This window comes from Protobothrops mucrosquamatus, unplaced genomic scaffold, assembly GCF_001527695.2.
Source record: "Protobothrops mucrosquamatus isolate PMUCROS unplaced genomic scaffold, P.Mucros_1.0 scaffold1575, whole genome shotgun sequence".
Lineage (NCBI taxonomy): Eukaryota > Metazoa > Chordata > Lepidosauria > Squamata > Viperidae > Protobothrops > Protobothrops mucrosquamatus.
The window spans coordinates 97,370-120,690 of record NW_015387739.1 but is presented as its reverse complement, the minus strand read 5'-3'; the positions used below and the strand labels follow the sequence as shown (position 1 = coordinate 120,690).

General features: G+C 41.4%; 1 protein-coding gene across 1 annotated transcript in view; it reads right to left on the bottom strand.

Annotated features, from left to right (window-relative positions):
* The window catches only part of PPP2R5E (protein phosphatase 2 regulatory subunit B'epsilon), a 71,620-nt gene that overhangs the window by 15,369 nt on the left and 32,930 nt on the right, over positions 1 to 23,321 (bottom strand). The window contains exons 3-4 of the mRNA XM_015822460.1: positions 9,002 to 9,198; positions 197 to 298 (exon numbers count right to left, since the gene is read on the bottom strand). Of these exons, the coding sequence (XP_015677946.1) occupies positions 197 to 298; positions 9,002 to 9,198 (299 nt within the window). The remainder of the gene's footprint in view (positions 1 to 196; positions 299 to 9,001; positions 9,199 to 23,321) is intronic.

The window sequence follows — 23,321 nt, the reverse complement described above, 5'->3', positions numbered from 1 at the left end:
ACTCATTTGTTGTGCACCATCCAGTGTTGCCTTTGGCTTGTTTCAAACTTCCCACTGATACTCCCACAACCTTTGCAATAGCCTAAACCTCCCTATTATAGTTTTGAGAGCTATGAAAGCATGACTCTTCAGCAGGCATTTGGGGTTGTTTGAAGACTGTGCTTTCCAAAATGACATAATGTAATAGTAAAATCACCTGTAAATGTGGCCATGATGCTTCAAGAGTGGGTTCATCTTCTTCTGGATCAAACTCATTGCTATCACTTGGAGGAAGTGTTCGGAATATATTGCAAGAAACCTTGAAATGGTAAAGAAAGAACATTCAAATTCCTACTACAAAAATCAGCCAATTATAAGAGATGAGCTGCAGCGATTAAAATAGAATACTTTTTGGATAATTTACAGATTATAAGAATTCTTCTACAAAAGATTCTGGAAAATTATTCTTAGATAATAACAATTTATATAGCACCATATGATTAAGAAGTGCATTAATGATTCTTGTCAGATTTTTTTACTCTTGTAATAAAAGCAGGTAACAGCTTCTGACAGCACTAGAGCTACTACTCTAAAGTGATTAGCACTTTTAATATCAGCCTGAAGGAGCTACATTATTGAACAGAATAGGAGAATATTATCCTTGAATACTGTATCTTCCTAAAATCATGGAATGAATTCTATAGGAAAGGAGGAATCTGTACCATATATTCTTAATCCAATAAAGGAGAATATTTGTAGCTCAGGGTTGAAATGAAGGGCACCAAGGACCCCTAATTTTTAATCCAAGTCAAGTAAGAGTACAGATTGTTCTCAATTTATGTCCACAATTGAGACCAGAATTTCCACTGTTAAGCAAGGCAGATGTTAAGTGACTCACACCTGATTTTACTACCTTTTTACCACAGATGTTCAGTGAATCAAAGCACTTGTTAAGTGAATCACGTCATTAAGCAAATCTGGCTTCCCCCATTGACTTTGCAGATCAGAAGCTGGTTGGGAAGGTTGTAAATAGCGATCACATGACCTGGGACACTCCAACTGTCATAAATACATGCTGATTGCCAAGTGCCCTATTTTGATCACTTGACCATGAGGATGCTGCAGACATTGTAAGAGTCTCTGTCTCTCTCTCCCCTCCCCTCCCCTCCCTCCTCCTATAACTAATGCTACGAGTTTGAAAACAACATATATTCATTTACATTTTAATATATTAAAGCTGAAGACTGGATTTCCCCTTTCCTAGCTTTGGCTCTCTTGTTTCTAGCTTTTAATTGTATTATAAAAAGTATATGATAATACAGAGGTTTCAAATTTTAATGCCACTTTATTCTGCATGTATTTTATTTTGTTCTTCATTTTAGTGATATTTATTTTTCCCATGGTTTTACTGTGACTTAAATCAAGCATTCATTATATAGCGGGACAATTTTATACACCGCCCTCTAATAACAGCATAAAAGTAAATGTGCCCTCAATTTGAACTTGACTCTCGACTACAATCTTGCAATTTTGTTGTTACGTATCCTGTCTGTCACTGCCTTTTTCTAGGTATTTTTTCCAATTTACCAGTCTTGCAATTCCAATTCATTGGAATTCCCTGCCTAGCTTATAGAATTAGCCAATACTGAGTAAATGTTATCACTTATTGAAGTACAGCATTAATATAGAGTATTTAAAAGTTTATAATAATAATAATAATAATAATAATAATAATAATAATAATAATAATAATAATAATAATAATAACAATAATAATAATAATAATAATAATAATAATGGCTGTCCAGTTTCTTCTTAAAAACTTCCAGTGTTGGAGCATTCACCGCTTCTGGAAGCAGGTTGTTCCACTGGTTAATTGTTCTAACTGTCAGGAAGTTTCTCCTTAATTCTAGGTTGCTTCTCTCCTTGATTAGTTTCCACCCATTGCTTCTTGTCCTGCCTTCAGGCGCTTTGGAAAATAGCTTGACTCCCTCTTCTTTGTGGCAGCCCCTGAGATATTGGAACACTGCTATCATGTCACCCCTCGTCCTTCTCTTCGTTAAACTAGACATACCCAATTCCACCAAACGTTCCTTATATGTTTTAGCCTCCAATCCCCTAATCATCTTTGTTGCTCTTCTCTGTACTCTTTCTAAAGTCTCAACATCTTTTTTACATCGTGGTGACCAAAACTGGATGCAGTATTCCAAGTGTGGCCTTACCAAGGCATTGTAAAGTGGTATTAACACTTCATGTGATCTTGATTCTATCCCTCTGTTAATGCAGCCTAGCACTGTGTTGGCTTTTTTGGCAGCTGCAGCACACTGCTGGCTCATATTTAAATGATGGTCCACTAGGACTCCGAGATCCCTCTCACAGTTACTACTATTGAGCAAGGTACCCCCTATACTATACCTGTACATTTGGTTTTTCTTGCCTAAATGTAGAACCTTGCTTTTTTCACCATTGAATTTCATTTTGTTAGATAGTGCCCAGTGTTCAAGTCTGTCCAGATCCTCCTGTATCCTAAGCCTGTCTTCTGGAGTGTTGGCTATTCCTGCCAGCTTGGTGTCGTCTGCAAATTTGATGAGTTCCCCATCTATTCCCTCGTCCAGATCGTTGATGAAGATGTTGAAGAGCACTGGGCCCAGAACAGAGCCCTGGGGCACCCCACTACATACTTCCCTCCATGTAGACGCGGTTCCATTGAGGACCACACGCTAAGTACAGCTGGTCAGCCAGCTACGGATCCATCTGGTGGTGATGCTGTCTAACCCGCATTATTTAAAGTAACAAATAATATACTCTTTTGTATATGTAAATAAAAGAAATATAGCTGCAGGATTTGATAGGCATTTCAGATTTTATCAAATACAATAAACAGCAACCATTTCCAATTAAAACACAGGTACCGAGAAACAGTGACTAAGAATAAATTGTTCTACATCTTGTCACCACAAGAGGGTGCATTCTAATATACTGCTAGTAAAAACAGGATTACTTTTACTAAGATCTTTAGAATGTATCTCACACAGCATGTTATTTGCAGAAGAAGCCTTATTATTAGTTAATAAATACTATAATATATTTAATCTTTCTTTGGGACATATCTGTTAACAGAATCTAGGTTCTGTTTTCTATAAATTAAGACCCAACTCATAGGATCTATGTAGGCTATTCATATTATTTGACCAGGCATGCACAACAGAGCCAATCAAATTAGGCACACTGAAAGAAATGAAAAAGGATTTCCTACAAAGACTGTTTCCAACAGTTTTATATACAAATATAACTTAATGCTGGCCCTTATCATAATAATCAAGACAACTCTAATTTGTAAAAACATATTTAAAACATTAAGAAAACTACTGAAGCTGAGAAAAATGACAGTTATAAACCACTTGAAACAAACCAGAATGTATTATCCTTTGTGTTATAGAAAGAATTCCACTTTCTACAGAAGTCGTCATATATCCAATCTGAATTGTATGTCCTTAAATTTCCCTCCCCACCTCCAAATAAGAAATCAACAATGGCATGCTTCTGAGGGGCAGAGATAACCTCTATTTTAAACTAACAGAAAAGCAACTTTAGATATATGATGCAAGAAAAAAGGAAAAATAAATGGCTGGGGAAAGTACTTTCTACTTTTCTACTTAATATTGCCAATCTCTGACAAAAAAGTGAACAATTAAGATTTCTAAATATAATTTCAGATAAAGGGGGGAATATCTTCATTACGTGTTGCATGATCAATAAATCAAAGCTTTTTACTTATGAAAATAACATTTTAAACATTCTGTAAAAATTACATTCTTTAAACTGATATAGACCCTTACTCAAAATGAAATATTTATGGAGTTTTTTTTAGAGTAAATACATATCACTGGATGGTTTTCTTGCAATTCTTGAACTAGACTGTTATCTCCCTCATAGGAACGTTTGTCAATTGACACACCAGAAATCAAATTACAAGTATACTGTTTATAGGATTAACATTTATAAGATGCTAACATTAAAACTAACTGTCAAGCTTCGAAGAAACTTTATTATGCTTCAGCCGTGGTTGTTTCTTAGCTTGCCAACAGACCCGGAGTGGTGGGGGGGAGGGGATGATTGGAATGCTCTTCGCAGGTGTGAATGGTCCATCGTCGGAACCAAGGTTATCGGAGAACCACTGGCTGGGAGCTGAAGATTTTTCTCATAACAAATGTCTGACACTTAATTGAGGAATGTGACCTGCACTATCAGTGGAGAAGGGAGGTTCTATACTTTTAATTTACTGTTCTCGCACCAATTTAACTAGAGCTAGTTTCTTATTCATCAGTGCCGATGTGCTGTATTCAATAAAGTTTTGCATTAGAGATTTGAATGTCTCAGCTATGTTCACTTTGTTGGGATCATCAGTCGGAACCTTGACACTACATTTTGACACGCAGATTGAATGGTTGATGGTTCAGACTTACGACGGTGATGGAAAAAGTTATTAGTTACTATAAAGCAAAATGCAGTCTGTGGTTGCAAGCATGCAAATAGCCACCAAAAGTTTTCAACATGAGCCCCAAGCCCACAAAAGTTCTTACCAAATTAGAATCCTTAAAAGAAGAGAAATTATTAACTGGGGAGAAACTATATTAATTGAATTGTTTTAACTAAACTGTTAACGAGTTTAGATTCAATTTATCCTGGTCCGACTTGCCGTTTTTTAAAATATAGATAGTCCTTGACTTACAACCATTTGTTTAACAGTTCAGAGTTACAACAGTGCTGGAAAAAGTAACTTATGACCTATCATCAAAATTACGACTGTTATACTACCCCCATAGTTATGCAATCGTAATTTGAGTGCTTGGCAACCAGCTGTATTTACCATAGCTGCAGAGTTCTGCAGACATGTAATTACAATTTTTTACTTTCCTAGCCAGCTTCTGAAAAGCGAAGTTTATGAGGGAAGCCAGATTTACTACCATGGTAATTCACTTAACATAGTAAAAATGGTTGTAAAATTAGGCCAGGTCTCAATTGTGGTTGTAAGTGGAGAACTATCTGTACAGTGTTCAAAAACCAAGTATACCCCATTGGTATAAAAATATGCTGACCCTCTACCAGAAAAATTCCATAAAAGTCAAAGCATTCTTTATATACAGACATTACATACAAAGTATAATCACTAAATTAAAAATTCAAGTATAATGCCTCCTTCATTATATGCAATCTCAAAGATTTCATACTGCTGAAACTGTAAGATAATGGCCAATTTTCATTAGTGTAATTTTCAGTCAATCTTGAAGTTCTGGTTTTAGGTTTTAAGGGTACTAATGTGTACACAAGTTTTACATTAAGCAAAAATCCCTGCATTCCCATCTGAAAATTAAAACCTAAAACCAGTAAAAGAGTTAAATATTTTGAGCACCTTTCCAGTGACAATACACATTAACAAAAGATCTTGTGGGCCATGGGCAGATATTGTGGTCTCTGACCACAAAACTGCTACTCTGGTCTATATAATAAGCATTTGGCTATATAAATGGAACAGATGTATATAGATACAAGTATATTCTAGTTGAAACAAGTATTTGTTGGGTGTGACTTCTTTTACTATTTGCTTATCCTTTAGATCTTTTTCACTATTCAGATAAATCATATTAATAAGAAAAGTTTAATGCTGAAACAAAAAAACATTTATTTATTAGCAATTATATGATAAAAATCAGGTAAGAAGAATATTTCTTTATTTCAACAAGTCGAATATAATATCACCAAACCATTATCAAAATATGGCCAAGGAAACTAAGCTAATATCTTAATAATAATGATGATGATGATGATGATGATGATAATGATGATAAAGTTGGAAGGGACCTTGGAAGTCATCTAGTCCAACCCCCTGCTCAGGCAGGAAACCCTATACCATTTCGGACAAATGGCTGTCCAGTTTCTTCTTAAAAACTTCCAGTGTTGGAGCATTCACCGCTTCTGGAAGCAGGTTGTTCCACTGGTTAATTGTTCTAACTGTCAGGAAGTTTCTCCTTAGTTCTAGGTTGCTTCTCTCCTTGATTAGTTTCCACCCATTGCTTCTTGTCCTGCCTTCAGGTGCTTTGGAAAATAGCTTGACTCCCTCTTCTTTGTGGCAGCCCCTGAGATATTGGAACACTGCTATCATGTCCCCCCTCGTCCTTCTCTTCGTTAAACTAGACATACCCAATTCCACCAAACGTTCCTCATATGTTTTAGCCTCCAGTCCCCTAATCATCTTTGTTGCTCTTCTCTGTACTCTTTCTAGAGTCTCAACATCTTTTTTACATCGTGGTGACCAAAACTGGATGCAGTATTCCAAGTGTGGCCTTACCAAGGCATTGTAAAGTGGTATTAATACTTCACGTGATCTCGATTTTATCCCTCTGTTAATGCAGCCTAGCACTGTGTTGGCTTTTTTGGCAGCTGCAGCACACTGCTGGCTCATATTTAAATGATGGTCCACTAGGACTCCGAGATCCCTCTCACAGTTACTACTATTGAGCAAGGTACCCCCTATACTATACCTGTACATTTGGTTTTTCTTGCCTAAACGTAGAACCTTACTTTTTTCACCATTGAATTTCATTTTGTTAGATAGCGCCCAGTGTTCAAGTCTGTCCAGATCCTCCTGTATCCTAAGCCTGTCTTCTGGAGTGTTGGCTATTCCTGCCAGCTTGGTGTCGTCTGCAAATTTGATGAATTCCCCATCTATCCCCTCGTCCAGATCGTTGATGATGTTGAAGAGCACTGGGCCCAGAACAGAGCCCTGGGACACCCCACTACACACTTCCCTCCATGTAGATGCGGTTCCATTGAGGACCACACGCTGAGTACGGTCGGTCAGCCAGCTACGGATCCATCTGGTGGTGATGCTGTCTAACCCGCATTTTTCTATCTTATCAAGTAGTACGTTGTGGTCTACTTTGTCAAATGCCTTACTGAAGTCCAAGTAAATTATATCCACAGCATTCCTCTGGTCCACAAATTTTGTCACTTGGTCAAAGAATGCAATAAGATTTGTCTGGCATGATCTGTTTTTGACAAACCCGTGTTGGCTTTTAGTAATAACTTTGTTTGCCTGTAGGTGTTCACTGATTTGTTGTTTGATTATCTTTTCCAGAATCTTCCCAGGTATTGAGGTCAGGCTTATAGGTCTGTAATTTCCTGGGTCCTTTTTTTTCCTTTTTTGAAGATGGGAACTACATCAGCTCTTTTCCAGTCCTCTGGTAGTTCCCCAGTGCTCCAAGATCTTTGAAAAATATAGTTCAGTGGTTCTGAGATCACATCTGCCAGTTCCTTAAGAACCTTGGGGTGTAATCCATCTGGTCCCGGTGATTTGAACTCGACTAGGCTGGACAGGTGTTCACTTACCATTTTCTTGCCTATCTTAACTTGTATTTCTATTTTGTTTTTTATGGCACTATTTTTGATAGGTTGGTCTGTTTTTTCCCTTTGTGCAAAAACAGATGCGAAAAACGAGTTAAATAGTTCTGCTTTCTCCCTGTTGCTTGTCACCTTCTTGCCACTTTCACCCACTAATGGACCAATCGTTTCCTTCACTTTTTTCTTGTTTTTTACATGTTGAAAGAAGCTTTTTTTGTTATTTTTGACTTTGGATGCAAGCCTTAGTTCATTTTGAGCCTTAGCTTTCCTCATTTCGTCTTTGCAGGCTCAGGCTATTTGCTGATATTCTGACTTAGTTATGTGTCCCTCTTTCCACTTTCTATACTTGTCCACATTCTTGTAGATAATACCTGTACCTGCAAGATTCACTTTCCCATCACTTTAATGTACTTTATATTTTTATTTTTTTAAAAAAAATAAAGATATCCAACTTCATCTTATTTCAAGTATTTCTGGATTAGACAAAAATATTTTTATAGAATTCTATTTTAAAATTCTTCCTTTCTATGAAAAACACAAAGATCTTATAGTATATGCTCAAAATATATACAGAGTACTTGTTAAAAAATCTGCTACATGGAACATAACTTGGGGGGGGATCATGTAACGGAGATGGGACTCTGAGTTACGCAGACACTTTTGTTCTTCTAATGTAAGTTTTCTGAAGAACATCTACAGTTATAGAGGTGACTTAGCAGTTTCCAATAATAGCACTATATTGATACTGGCCAGGCATCAAAACAACTATTCATCATTATAATCAGGAAAGATATAACAACTAATATGTGCCAATCCATATAAGAAAATAACCTGTGCTGTTATTTTTCCAGGTAATCCTTTTCTTTGTAGAGAACTAGTGGATTGCATTCCACAAAATAATTCTCCAGATATGCTTTAAAGTTAATCCCACATACAGTTCACTAAAGACAGACTCCACAAATTACTATTATATGCATATTTCTGGCTAGAGATGTCATTTTTCAGAAAAATGAATGGCTTTTGCTCCAGCTAAAACTGATGTAAAGCACTTGTTAGTAGGCTTTTAAGTATCCAGAAATTTTTTCAGACCTCAAACTGTTAACTACAGTACTGTACAGCAATCAAGATTATTTTTGGTTACCCTGGGATCAGTCTAATGGAATCTCAATACTTTGCAAATTAAAATAATAATACAAGATGCAATCCAAACAACACTTTAAAAACACTGATTTATAATTATAACTGCCGGCACAAAAAAATATCTTTACCTCACAGACGAACATTAATTTTTTTCTAAAATATCAAAATACTATGCAGTGTTTAAATAAAGCATAACATCTTTCTGAACTGTAGCAAATTAACATAAAAGTCCTGGATATAAATAAGCTAAGAATAAAAGATGCCTTTATATTCCCCCACTTCTTCTCCTAGGCATATTATTTACCTGAAATTAAGAATAACTGCAATTTAAATGACTAAAGTGAAAAATGCCTTTCCTATTTTGCATTTGAAAAGACTAATGTGGAATACTAACACAGAGATGTAATATCTTTATTAAACTTGCTTAGCAAATAATAGTATCAATAAAGCATTTATGATTTTCTAAAAAAAAATAACTTACCATTCTAACTACTTCAGGGTAGGTCTGCTCAGTCAAACACCCTCTGCTTATTGTAATGTAATCCACAAGTTCATTAAGAGTTGAACGTTTGTATTCTTTCATTTTAAGATCTGATAGTGTGTCCATGAAGTCAAAAATTACACAGCACTGCTGAAGTTTCTTTAGAAACAATTCAGGTTGATCTGAAGATGGAACGTCTGCAGGATGAAAAAAAGAATTTTAAAACTATTGCATAAAACAAGTTGTGATTTAGAAGACAGTAGCAGAACTAATAACATATTTTTGGCAAAATAAGGACAATTGGTGATTTTTGATACTTAACTTTTTGGGCAGAGAAGTATTTATTTAGTCATTAATTTGTAATACTTGTATTATTTCAGTAATATAGCTATGGCGGCTTAAATAGCCTAAGTCCTGGAAAAGAAAATAACATTCTAAATTCCCACCTAACAGAAGTGGAATATGCTGAACCATCCATATACTTTAAAGAGAAAACAACTGAAGAACAGTTTTATAATATTACTAAAGATATAATAGCACAAGAAAGGGAAAGTATTACATAAACTTTCATATCCCTTGGTTTTGCTACTTGTAATAATTTTAAGACAGAATATAAAAGATTTTATGCATATAATTGTGGCATGTAATAACTTCTTCTATAACATTTAGTAGTTTTTACATTACTTGTGAAAAAGTAAAGAAAAAAGGGAAACATGTTATATTAATTTTTTATTTATTGCTTTAATAGAACAAAAAAAATCCCCAAATGTAACATATGAGAAAAAGAACTCACGAAAAATGTAAGTTCACACATTTTGCCAAGCGAGCTTTTGGTATCTGGTACACTGGTGTTTTTCCAAACTTTTTAAATACCAAAGAGCAATAGATTTGGTGAATAGCAGCAATTCTCCATTCCAAACTTCTTGTGAATTATTAAATATGTACTTTAATAAAATTATTTAACTGTTAACAAAACTGATTTGTTAGCTTAGTTTTAAGAAAACTTTATATATCATAGGAATGTCTGAAGATGCAATACATCTGCTACAAAATGAGAACACAGCAAGGGTTTATTTGAATATGTTGATGAAGATTCTCAGTCATCCAGGTAGTTTTCTGGATATACTGGCATTCAATGGGTTTAGGCAGGCTATATTCTTCTCGTGACTCTCAAAGTTTTTGAAGTATCATTAACAATGAAACAAATTCGTGTGAAATTCCGAATTCCTTTCTCAATTTCATCCAAATATATCTAACAGCCTTCAGCCCTGGAAAGACAATAGATTTTTGCCTATAATTTGTTAGAGAGCAACCGTCCCAGTTGGGAGGAGGGCTCCAGCGGGGAATTAGTCCGGACTTATTATGTTAACACAAGAGGGCAAGTTCTGACACTCCCCCCCTCCCATGCCTCTGAGCCTTATCTTGTCTTTCCCTGGAGAAAGCTGCCAGTCTGAGGAGATTCCTGTAAATTAGGCATAAAACAATAAAGTAGCTACTGTAGATTGAATTCAACAGTACAGGTGTGGGTTTGGTTGTTCATGCCTGACAAATTTAGAAACAAATGGTTGTAATATTTCAAAATGGTAAAAATAATTCATAATTGGAAAATATCATTTATATTCCAATGAAAAACAAAAGTCAATAAATACAGGCGGTCCTCGACTTACAAGCACAATTGGGACTGGAATTTTGGTCGCTAAGTGATGCATCAATTAATAGTCACCACATCATTGGACCTGATTTTATAACCATTTTTATCACAGTCATTGAGCAAATCACTAGTTAAGTGAATCATGTGGTCATTAAGAGAAATGGGCTTCCCCAATTGACTTTGGTTTCCAGAAGCGGTCCAGAAAGCTCACAAATCACAATCACATGACCTGAAGATGATGTAACCATCACAAATACATGCCAGTTGCCAAGCACTCAAATTGTAATCATGCGACCATGTAGGTGGTGCAATAGTCATAAACTTCAAGAACAAGTTGCAAGTCACTTTTTCTAGGCTGTTGTACTTTTGAGCCATCTTTAAATGAATGGCCAACATATAACTAAAAATCAAGAAAATTAAAAACTCAGGCAACTTCAGTTTTGAAAAAAACAAAACCTTGGGTGCCAAGTATTACATATAAAAGTAATAATTAGCCATTTGTCTAAAATATATGCAGAATTACCATAAATATCCCTCTTTAAATATGTATCAATCAAGAGATTATATTCAGCAGCGCCTGCATTTCCTGCGTCGCATGAGAAAAGCACATCTTCCTTCCCCTATCCTGACCACTTTCTACAGGGGGACGATCGAGAGCATTCTGTCATACAGCATCACAGTCTGGTTTAGAAGCATCACTGCTTCAGACAGGAAGGCAGTGCAGAGAGTGGTGAGAATGGCCGAAAAGTTCATTGGCAGTTCCCTCCCTCCCATCCAGGACATAGCACAGAAGCGTTGCTTGAGCAGGGTCCGTAAGATTATCTGGGACACTACACATCCTCTTTATGACCTGTTTTCCTTGTTACCTTCTGGGAGGAGGCTTTGTGGTATCCGCAGCAGAATATCCAGATTCAGCCATAGTTTCATTCCATACAGCATTAACTTGTGAACTCTCAAGCTTCCTCCTTCCGTTATATATTCAAGACGGACAGTATTTAATATTTATTTGCTACGTATATGTGGTGTGGGTCTATGCATATGTTGTTCATAGTATGTTTAGGTGTGTGTCATGTATGTGTTTCACTTTGAGAGCGGGCAACTAAATTTCATTTTTAATGTGTGCCATTGTGCCCACAGTAAAAAAATGACAATAAAGGTTATCTTATCTTATCTTATCTTATGTTAACAGCTTTTTTTCTCATAACCTCCTAGCTATCCTTTTTTAAGGGTTTTTTATTAAGCATTACACTTATACAGATAAAAACTAATACAAATTACAAATACAAAGAAGATAAAGGAATAAAAAGAAAAAATAGTGTGCAGAAAAAAAGAAAAATAGCAAAGAAAAAGAAAAGTATATTCTCCAATACAGGAGATGGAGACTCCACCCATGGGTTTTCTTTGTCTGCCTGCTCTGAAGACCAAGTAGCCAAACTTGACACGCCCCCTCTTGCTAGGATCCAGTCTTAACTTGGTCTCAAGCTCTGAGAAGACGTTTCACGTTTGGCTCTCATCAGGTAGAAAAGAATCCATTGGTGAATTCCCTTAATTTCAACTAAATTCTCCCTCCTTTAAATCCTAATTGGCATTCCTCTTCAAAACTCCCCTTTGTCACTGATTAATTCTAATCTTTAATTGCTGTTTGGGGAGTGGGAGGTGGGGGGGGGAGAGTCTCCTGCAGCTTTCCCTTCCGTTTTCCCCCCAGGGCTCTGGGGGGAAGGAATTCGCTTGGCAGGCTTGCCAAGCAAACGTTTGCCTTACAAACAAGCGCTTTTGGGGCTGCAGGCTCAAGAGTCCCTTCGTGAATTAAGGCCTCCGGATCAGCTCCGGCAGCCGTTTTTCGGCCGCGGACGCCATTTTGGATGCCGAAAAGGGCATCGAACAAATTTTAACTTACTTGCAGCCTGGGGGCTGAGCTTTGAACTTAGCCTGCAGCAGTATTGACGTCGAGGTGGGATACTCCTCTCCCGGTGACCTGCTTCTCAAGGCCTAAAGGCCGAGGACAGGTGGCGGCCGCCATTTTGAGGCCGCTTCGACGGAGACGCACTTCACCTCAGATCGTCAGAACTGCCTTTTACGATCGTGAGGGGCCTCTCTGGTATTTGGAAATAGACATTTTGGGTCCTGCAGGTACAATAGCCCCTGGCCCTAACGCAGTCTGTAGGGTGCTAACCTCAAACGGACCTACCACGGCCGCCATTTTGAAAGCCATTTTAAACACCACGCAGTACTTAACCAGACACTGAGTTCCTGTTCCAAGACTGGTCTGCAGGCCTCATTGCCATATCCACTGGCCATTCTGTAGATAACACAAGGACTAATTTCTGAATGCTTGTTATTCACTGCTCAGCCTCATTTTTAAATTGATCCTTTCTTGCCAGGCCTGCCTCAGGTCCCTTGTACCCTTCATTGGGCATAGTTAAATTTTTGTGCCTTTTTGCCCATCTGGTGCACATTGCCTGACCACCTAAGGCCTCCAGGCGGAGTCCAGAGAGTGGCTCCAAACGTGCCTTCGGCATCTGACTCAACTGCCGTGACTATAGTCCAGAGAGAAATTTCCTTTTGGTCGGGTGGCCAAGGGAACAGCCTTGTTGTTGGTTCCAATATCGCTCCCGCCAGCTACTTGCCTGCCTGAGCGTCACCTCAGCTTGTCTGAGACTGCTCCACTGGGATGGAGGGCTCCTCATTGCCTCAACCCACTCCATCTTCCAGTCACGGCTGCCATAAATCCTCCGAACAGGAGGCGGCAGGCAAGTCGAAGTCCAAAACCAAACATACAATCAAGAAGTCCTCCAAGCTGGCGGAGAAGCAAGCCAGCCGAAGGCACCAGGCTCTGGAGAAGGAGTTCTCCAGAGCACAGAGGCAGGCCGGACTAGATATTATGCAATTGGAGGCCCTAGAGCCGGACCTTCCTTTAGGTCCATCAACCTCAGCTCAAGGTGTATGGTCCATCCCAGGGACTCCGGTCACCATAGGTTCACCACCTCCAACTGTCCAACACACCACGGCTACCCCAGGCGTAGTTCCTGAGGCCACATTTACACCTATGGCAGCGGGACTCAGGGGACCGGACTTGGAGGATATTTTCTCCGACGGCCGCCTTGAGGCCTTGCTAGCCAAGGTAGTGGACAGAGCTTTAGCTCAGCGTTCCCATCTGTCACCTGACCAAGGGGCCTCCACTTCTGGCATGACTCCTTATGAGGCTACCACTGAATGTCACATGCCCCAGGAGCCCATGTCACCTGCGCATTCTTCCATGAGCGGTTACTCCTGTCCCCAAGGAGAGGAGCAACCGGATCTCATTCTGTCGGAGGAAGAAGAACTCCCTCCTGAGCCAGCCCCCTCGGGAGGTCTTTTCAATCCGGCTCTCTTTCTTTCGATCCTACGTAAAGCCACAGTGATGGCAAATTTAGGATCAGATCAATTTCCTCAACCGCAGGCCACATCGGATTCCAGCCCTCATCCGATATTTTTTGAGATAGTGGCGACCGAGCACCACGTTCCGTGCCCCTCCATTTTCCTCAAGGGGATTAAGAAACCATGGGCTTCCCCTTCCTCATTCCCCTCTATAAGCGGGACTGACAAGAAAATATTCAGCACATCCTCCGATCTCAACGATGCGCTTGAGGTCCCCAAGGTAGACGAAGCATGGACACCTCTGGTATCCCAGACGGCGGTCACTGGGGACCTAGCGCAGGTACTTAAGGTGGATGAGAAAAGGTGGGAGCATACCTTTAGAAAGACACATCAGTCTGCGGCTTGGGCAATTAAAACAGCCAGTTGCGCATCCTTTTTTGTTAGAACCACCCTTCTCTGGTTGAGCCAACTTCAGGCCAGAGTTCCTGCCGAGGATTTGCGTACTCACCAGGACCTAAGTAAAATGGTGGCAGCCACTGAGTACGCTGCGGACGCATCACGGCCAGAAGGATGTTGTGGCTAAGACATTGGCAGGCTGACACCAAACTCAAATGGAGTCTAGCGACGGCCCCTTATCTTGGCAACAACTTATTTGGGGAGTCCCTCACCCCATACCTTGTGGAGAATAAAGACAAACGCAAGGTCATGTCTCATTTAAATAAGAAGCCCGACAAGCGTCCCACTCCCTACTTTCGTAGGCAGTCCTTTCGACAGGCAAGAGGTACAACAGTCGCTCAGTCCTCCCGTTCATACGCTCCCAGACAGGATAGGCCGTACGACCGTCCTTACGACAGGCCTGGGTTTCAGCCCAGACAACAGGGACAAAATAGGCGGCCCTTTCGGGGGGCAGGTCGCCCATATAGAAAATTCAAATGACTCCTACACTGCCCTCCCAATCGGGGGAAGGCTGTCCCACTTCTTCCATCAGTGGGAACTCTCCTCCACAGACAACTGGGTCCTACAAACCATACAGTTCGGTCTATCCCTGGAGTTTCTAGCCACAACTCCGGACTGGCTCATTCTCTGTTCCGTTTCCAAGGATCCACGAAAACAGGGCCTTATGCAGGAGGCCATCCAATATTTGTTAGAAATTCAGGCAATAGAACCGGTTCCACCAGACCACAGGGGAAAGGGGTTCTACTCCATCCTCTTTGTGGTTCCCAAGACCTCAGGCGGGTGGAGAGCAATCCTAGACCTCAAGCATCTCAACCATTACATCACTTACAAAAAGTTCAAGATGCAATCTCTTCAGTCCATACTAGGAGGCATCAGGCAGGGGGACCATCTTGCGTCAATAGACCTCACGGAGGCTTACCTGCACATTCCCATTCACCCAGCTCACCGTCGGTTCCTAAGGTTTTGTTACAGGGGAAGACATTTCCAATACAAGGCCCTCCCCTTCGGTCTCTCGTCAGCGCCCAGGGTATTCACAAAAATCCTGGCGGTTATAGCCGCCCATTTAAGGAAGGTCCCAATACGCGTCCAGTGTTACCTGGACGATATTCTGATTCAGGCGTCGTCCTTCCAGGCAGCTCAGGCGGACGTGAGACACACCATTCAAGTTCTTCAACAACATGGCTTCTCGGTCAATTTCCCAAAAAGCCAGACGGTTCCCTCGTCCAGACTCTTGCACCTGGGAGCCATGATAGACACCACCAATTGCATGGTCTATCTCTCCCAGGAGCGAGTGGTCAGCATCAGGGAACTAGCTTCCCGGGTGTACAGGGAACGCTCCATCCCGTTGGTTCTGCTATCTCAACTATTAGGAAAGATGGTCTCCTGCATAGCCATCGTTCCCTGGGCCAGACTTCATTTGCGGGACTTCCAATGGTTCCTGCTACCGTTCCAGCGGGCAAATGCCAGTGCATCCAGCCGTCAGGTCAGGGTTCCTGTTCATGTCCGCAAGGCCCTCCGCTGGTGGTTCTCACAGGCAGTGACCAAAGGGTCACCCTTCAAGGAACTGGATCGCATCACCATCACAACGGACGCCAGTCTGTTTGGATGGGGGGCCCATCTACAGTCTCAGTTTGCGCAGGGCCGTTGGTCCCGCGCAGATTTGAGACACAATATCAATTGGCTAGAGCTCAGGGCCATCCACCTGGCTCTACGCCAATTCAGACACACGATCAGGGGTCGCCACGTTCTGGTCCTTACGGACAACGTGGCGTCCAAGGCCCATGTCAATCGTCAGGGGGGCACCAAGTCCAGATCTCTGATGTCCGAGGCATGGCTCCTGAGCGCCTGGGTGGCCAAACACATCTCGGGGGTCAACAACCAGCGAGCAGACCTTCTGAGTCGTGCTACGGTGGACCCTTCAGAGTGGGGATTACATCCGGACCTGTTCTCGGAAATATCTCTCCGGTTCGGCCGACCGGTCCTCGACCTGTTTGCGTCGTCGACCAACACTCAGCTCCCCAGGTACTATTCCCGCTATCTACTGACAGGGGTGGAGGGAACGGACGCCTTGCAAATTCCATGGCCGCAAGGTCTGCTTTATGCCTTCCCTCCCCTACCTCTCATACCGGCGACCATCCGCAAGATACTTCTGGAATGGGCGGATGTAATCCTCGTGACAACGTACTGGCCTCAGAGGCCGTGGTTTGCCGACCTGATGTCTCTTTCCCGGTTTCCTCCATGGAAGATTCCCCCTCATCGGGTGTCACATCAGGGGTCCCTTCAACATCCAGAACCCCAATGGTTACAACTGACCGTTTGGCGCTTGAGCGCTGCATAATGACCCAAGAATTATTTTCCCCTCGTGCCATCTCAATGATTCAGGCTTCCCGCCGTCCAGCGACCAATCGCATTTATAATTCTACTTGGAAGAATTTTTGCCATTGGTGTCGGGGGAAACAACTGATCATACACAAGCTAACCATCCCTCAGATAGTGGATTATCTTTTGGATGGTCTGGACAGAGGCCTCGCCCCTGCGACCATTCGCAGATAGGTGGCTGCCTTGTCCACATTACTTACCTGCGCGGATTCAGTTCCTCTGGCTCACCATCCCAGGATTCGTGCCTTTATCAAAGGTGCGTGTAACACTAGGCCTCCTGTGGTGCACAGGTATCCTTCTTGGGAATTACCCCGCGTACTTCAGGCTCTAACAAGGCCACCCTTCGAGCCTATAAGGACTGTTTTGTTAAGGAATCTATCCCTTAAGGTTGCGTTCTTAATAGCTGTCACGTCGGCCAGACGTATCTCTGAGCTCGCCGCTCTATCGGTCAGAAGAGACCTCTGTATTTTTCACAACGATCGGGTGGTCCTTCGTTTGGGCCCCACATTTGTGCCCAAGGTAAATTCGCTCTTCCACAGGGCGCAGGTCGTCTTACCAAATTTTTGCCCCGACCCTTCCCATGACTTGGAGCGGCAGTGGCACACGCTGGACGTCCGCAGAGCGTTGCGGCGCTACATCAAGCGTACGGAGCCCTTTCGTAGGTCCAAGGCCCTATTTGTTTCCTTCCGTCCGGCCTCTTTGGGACAGAAGGTTTCCTCTGGCACTATTGGCAGGTGGATTAGGGCCTGTATTGCGGAGATGTACCAGTCCTCTTCCCTGCCGGCTCCAAGTCATCTCACTGCCCATTCCACTCGCAGCGCTGCGACTTCTGCGGCATGGGCCACTCAGGCATCCATCGAGGAGGTTTGCAGGGCTGCGACCTGGTCCTCGCCCTCCCCGTTTGTACGCCACTACAAAATTGATCATCTTGCTTCGGCAGACGCATCTTTTGGGCGACGGGTCCTTCAGCAGGTGTTTTCAGGGGACACTATTCCGGCCTTATCTGCTTCCCACCCATCGGGACAGTGAGGCTTTGGCATGTCCCATGGGTGGAGTCTCCATCTCCTGTACTGGAGAAGGGGCGTTGTCTTACCTGAATGCCTTTTCTCAGTACGGAGATGGAGACTCCACCCATGGGTTTTCTTTGTCTGCCTGCTCCGAAGACCAAGTAGCCAAACTTGACACGCCCCCTCTTGCTAGGATCCAGTCTTAACGAGGGCGAAAGTGGCTGAGGATGGGCTAGGTATTGGCTCTCAAACCCCCTATGAGGCCTATCTGACCTGAAAGGGTGGGTGTGGAGTCTCCATCTCCTTTGTCTCAACATATATAGACAATTTTAATAACTTTTAAAATTGTTTAACAACAATTTTATCACCTTCTCTTAAAATAAAGCAGTTTCTTCATCCCATATCTCATCACTTATCTATAAACAAATCTTTAAAACTCTGTCATTCAGTCCTGGTCAGCAAAAGTCCAGGAAAGGTTATCAGAAATAACATCTACTTTCACCTCGATCAAATAAGCCAACTTCACATTCTTCTCCTTTACGTTTCAAAACCACAGTCTTTAATCCCTTCAAATAATGCCCTAGAACATGATTCTTTTTTTGTGTGTGTGTCTCTTCTCACCAGTTTTCAAAACTTCAACAGGTCTCCTTTGTAAATCCAATCAAGTCACTCTTCTTGTTTGTTATCTGTATGTCCCTTTTAATTATTAAGACATCAGCTAGTTTCATTTGTATATCCATTATATCATCTTTTTCCAGATCATTCTTGTAGCCTGTCATTTTAAAATCCACATTAAAATCAGCCTTGTCCAGTAGAACCCGTTCCTCATCCATATTATTTACGCACAGTCTATTTTGGCAAAGATTATAAAAATTAATTTCTGAGTCCATTGTTCACAAATATTCAATACATCCAATATTAAACTATTTTGCTCCAATCTGTGTTAACTAGTCAAATTTAAATCTTCCTCTTTAATTGCCTTAATAGATTTTAAAATGACACACAAATTTTGGTTGTAAATGCATGCATTGGTCAGAAAATGATCTATTTAAAAAATTACCATCATATTTGTGAACAGTCACTAAACGATTGGCTGTAATTGTTTATACTGAATACTGATAGATTGCCTAACATGACAAATAAAATGTCTAAAGTAAGATAGCAAACATCACTGACAGATTCCATGTTACATACTGGTTGGGGGAAAAGGAATAATTCCAGCTGTAATAACTTAAGAAGAAAAGAAAAAACAACTCTGGTTGCTGCGACTAAATGCCAAGTCGCACTGTGGTGAAGCCTCCCTTATCCATTTGATCATAACATGTATTGCCCAGACAGAAAGGGGAGGATGCCTTTTCTGAAATTTGCCTAGGCAAGTTTCAAGTGTGTCAGCTGAGATTATAGGGCAGGGATAGGGAATCTGACAATTTTTATCAGAGAATCTCTTACAAATTTCAGGTTTCCAGTTGTGAGATGCTGTTCATCATGCTGGATTTTAGGGATCAATTGGGATTGCTGTTCTACTAACTTCCCTGCTGCATAGCAATATCCCTGCCTGAGCTCATTGAGTTCATTTTTGGGTTGGTGATAAGAGTTCCTAAGACATATGGTTCCGGAAGACTTTAACTTGCCTTTCCTAAGAATGGGGTCTGAGGCAGCTCTGGAGTTCATGGCTTCCATGTGAGCCATAAGCCTATGCCAAGTCATTCACAGCCTGACTCAGGACAAAGGTTACACTCCAGATTTGGTCTTCCTGTTGGACCAGCAGCAATGTGATTTGTCAGTATGGGCTGAAGTATCATTAGCATGATGATAACTCAGTTCTGTATCTCTACTCCAAGCCAACCAGGTGATGCTGACAAGATCCTTTCCCAGTATTAGAAAATTGGGGAGGCAGAATGGAGAAGAACAGGCTTCAACTCAATCTTAGTGAGACCTAGTGGCTATAGGCTTGAGGGCCTCTGAACTATGAGCTCAGAAGTGTTATATAATTTGAATCCTCCTAGTTTCCCAGCTCCTGCTGGAGGAGGTGAGAACTATGGCCATTCCATTTTGGATAGTACCTGTTCCTGAATTAGAAGGACCTGCCAATAGTCACTCACACTTTGGTCTCCTATTTGGACAACTGCAACTTACTCTACATGAGGCTGCTCCAGAAAGCCATTCAGAAACTGCAATTGGTCCAGAAATCAGCAACTTGGATAATTAGAGACAATCACACTACACCCATGTAGCACTGTCCTGGGTCCCAACAGGCTTCAGAGTGCAGTTCAAGATATTATCATTTGCAAAATCTTACAATACACAATTTGATTATGTTATTTGTGGGACCATCTGTCTCTGGTTATTTCTGCTTCTCACAAGATCAGCATGCTCCAGTGCTCTCCCTGAGCAAAAGTCAACTAATGGGAGTTAGGAATCATGTTTTAATGTTGCAGCATTTGCTTTTTGCAATGATTTCCATCAATTCCCACACACAAAAAAAACAAACAAAAAAAATTTGGGGGTCCCAGACCACAATAGACTTTAGTAATATTTTTTTAAAAATTGGCTTTGAGACTGAATCATAGATGAGCCCATCTATGTTGTTTGCAGGTACTTAGGCGAACAATTCAGGCAGAATGGGCACCCACAAGTATTTGTTACACAATGTCTGCACAACATGGCAGGGAGAGAAAGGAAGAAACAAGGTACAAGACCAACCACATGACCCACTCTGCCATACATACATCAAAAACATTTCAGAAGCAGTAGAACGCAGCTTCCGAGATCTGCAAGTGAGCACTGCACACCACCCAGAGGCTACTATACAAGACAAATTATGCATTGTAAAGATTGCTTGGAGGTGGGAGATACTTCCAATGTAATCTACCGAATTACCCTTGTGAGTATGTAGGATAGATGGGGAGTAAGCTAATCACCAGATTGCAAGAACACAATCAAGCCTTCAGACAAGGAGATGCAAACTCATTGTAGCCTCACACTGCAACAAACGAAGACATATATTCAATTTTGCAGCTACTAAGATTGTTGGATGAGCAGATACAAAAACAGCCAGGGAAATGATGGAAGCCTGGGAAACAGGCCCCCATCAATCAACAGGAGTGCTGATTTACTACCAGCTTACCAAGTAGTTAGGAGGCAGGGGCTTGACAGCACAAGGAAACAACAGTGAACGACTTAATAGCTGGTCATCAACACCCCAATCTACAACTAAAAAGCCACACAAAATTAGGCACCATATAAATAACACAGAGAGAATAGTCCAAAGCACACTCTCTGCTACAGAGAAATTCCCTGAGGATGGGCTCCAGAATGAGTCTGAATGTCAGAGGTCCTTGCCACACCCCTGGATCCAACAAGAAACAAGCTGTTGAGTTCACAGGTGGTTGGTTTATTTACGGAATGCTCTGGCATGCAGTAGTCGAACAAACAGCAAACAAGTCAGCGCTAGAAGCAACCGCCTCCCAGCGCTCTAAATAGATGCCTCCCGGCCGACACACCCCCACCCACCTAGCCAGCATCCGGCATGAGCGCCGGTATGGCAGCAAGGCAAGGAAGCGAGGCAGAATTTCAGCTCCCCACCATTGCTCCCCATCAATCAGGTGCTCGACGGGACGGCCTCGCAGCTGCGTTCCGCAGGGTCCCCCTTCCAGCATACAGGTACAAGGAGGGAAAGGGCTGTTGCTGCCATCTCTGCTGCTGGTCCCATCCGCTGCCTCCGGATGCCTCCTACCGACGGTCTTGTTCCCCCCTCTCCCCTCCTGTTAGTGGCAAGCCCACAGGGGCTTGACACTGAAAGCTTGGAAAACAAAACCTCTGGTCCCGGTGACTGACCCAGATTGTATTCTGCAAGTAAAGACAATTGGAAAGAATGGTCTTAATACTAACCATATCAACACTGACTGAAACCAATCCCAGAGCAGAACAGAAACTATTGCATCTCTGCCTCAACTCCCAACTCCTGGAATCAGTCCAGGATACCATGATAGATGGTATCAAATACCACTGAGAGGTCAAAAGAACAACAAGGATGGACACACTACTACTATCCCACTGTTGCTAGAGGTTATCTACACATGCAATCAACGTTGTTTGGGTTCCACCTCTGAGCCTGAAGCCAACGGAAAGAGGGTTAAGATATACACACCCTGGAGTCACACTTTAGTGAGTTGGGCAGCAGTATAAATCTTTTAAGTGAATCAAATAAATGTTGTTGTTCCACCTTGGAAAGATTAGAGAAAAACTGCAGAATAAGGAAATAAATCTTTGCTGTCTAACTCCTGTTCTCTTGCTGCCATAGTTCAATTATTTATACTTTTTAGCAAGCTCTGAAGCCAAATCGGGAAGGATGACTATTTTCTTTCAGCTTCTGAAAACATTTCTTCATAGTAACAACTAGAAGCTGCTCATCCCCTACTTACTGAAACTGTAACACTCTATACCTCTTGTCCTTGAATTAGTACCACTTCCTCCTTCTTCCTTTCCAACCGCTGTCTTTCATTTCAGTGCTTCACTTCTTGTGCATCCAAACATTTTCTGAAGCTTTTTATTTTTCTTTACGCATAGAATCACCCATTTGTTCTAGTGTAACAACTTTATTCAGATTTTGACGTCCTTCTACTTATAGATATCATGATAATCAGCTCAAAATTAATGACTACCGGCTCAATTTCAGATGGCCGCTCTTAAGTTAATATTGCTTGATACACATCTCCAATCTGTTATTCAATCATGTTATCAGCCAAAACAATTGCCTCTTCTGTTGGAGCTAAGCTCTTATATACAGAAATAATTGGATCAGCAGCTGGTAGGGATTGTTCTATTTCCATCCAAGACAATACTATCCCAGTGGGTGAAATGGAAGCAGGAAGAATCTGTTTCATGTGTTTACAAGACATTCAATCTCCCTCAATTCAAAACTTAGTAGAAAATAGTTTAATTAATATGTCTGCTTACCAATTATTTTTAACAAGCAGTCCAGATACAGTTTTCAAGCAGCTCACAGGGGGAGAGAAGAACAAACTGCAGTTCAACATGACTCCAGTATGGCCAGGAGTCAATTTTTTTTTGTTCTTCATCTTGTTTTTATCTAACAACTGAGATCCACGGAGCGTCAGTAAGCTACACACTGACATCCTTAACCATCAGCAGCCAGAAATATATAATGAAATAAGAGAAGCTGAAATAAAGTAGAAAATTAAAACACAAATGAACCAAGAGAACCTCTCTAGTTGTGCCTCTAGATTACTACAATTACAGCCTTCTAAATAATCAAAGCTAAAGCCTTGGACACTCAGAACTTTTAATAACTTGTATCTACAATATAAACCAATATACTGTTATCTATATTCCACTAACTTAAAAGTAGACACAATGTACTTATATATACAGTATTTAAGATCACTTACATATATTAAAGCATCTTAAAAGCAGAGGGCAAGAAATATCAATTGGACTAAAAAAATAT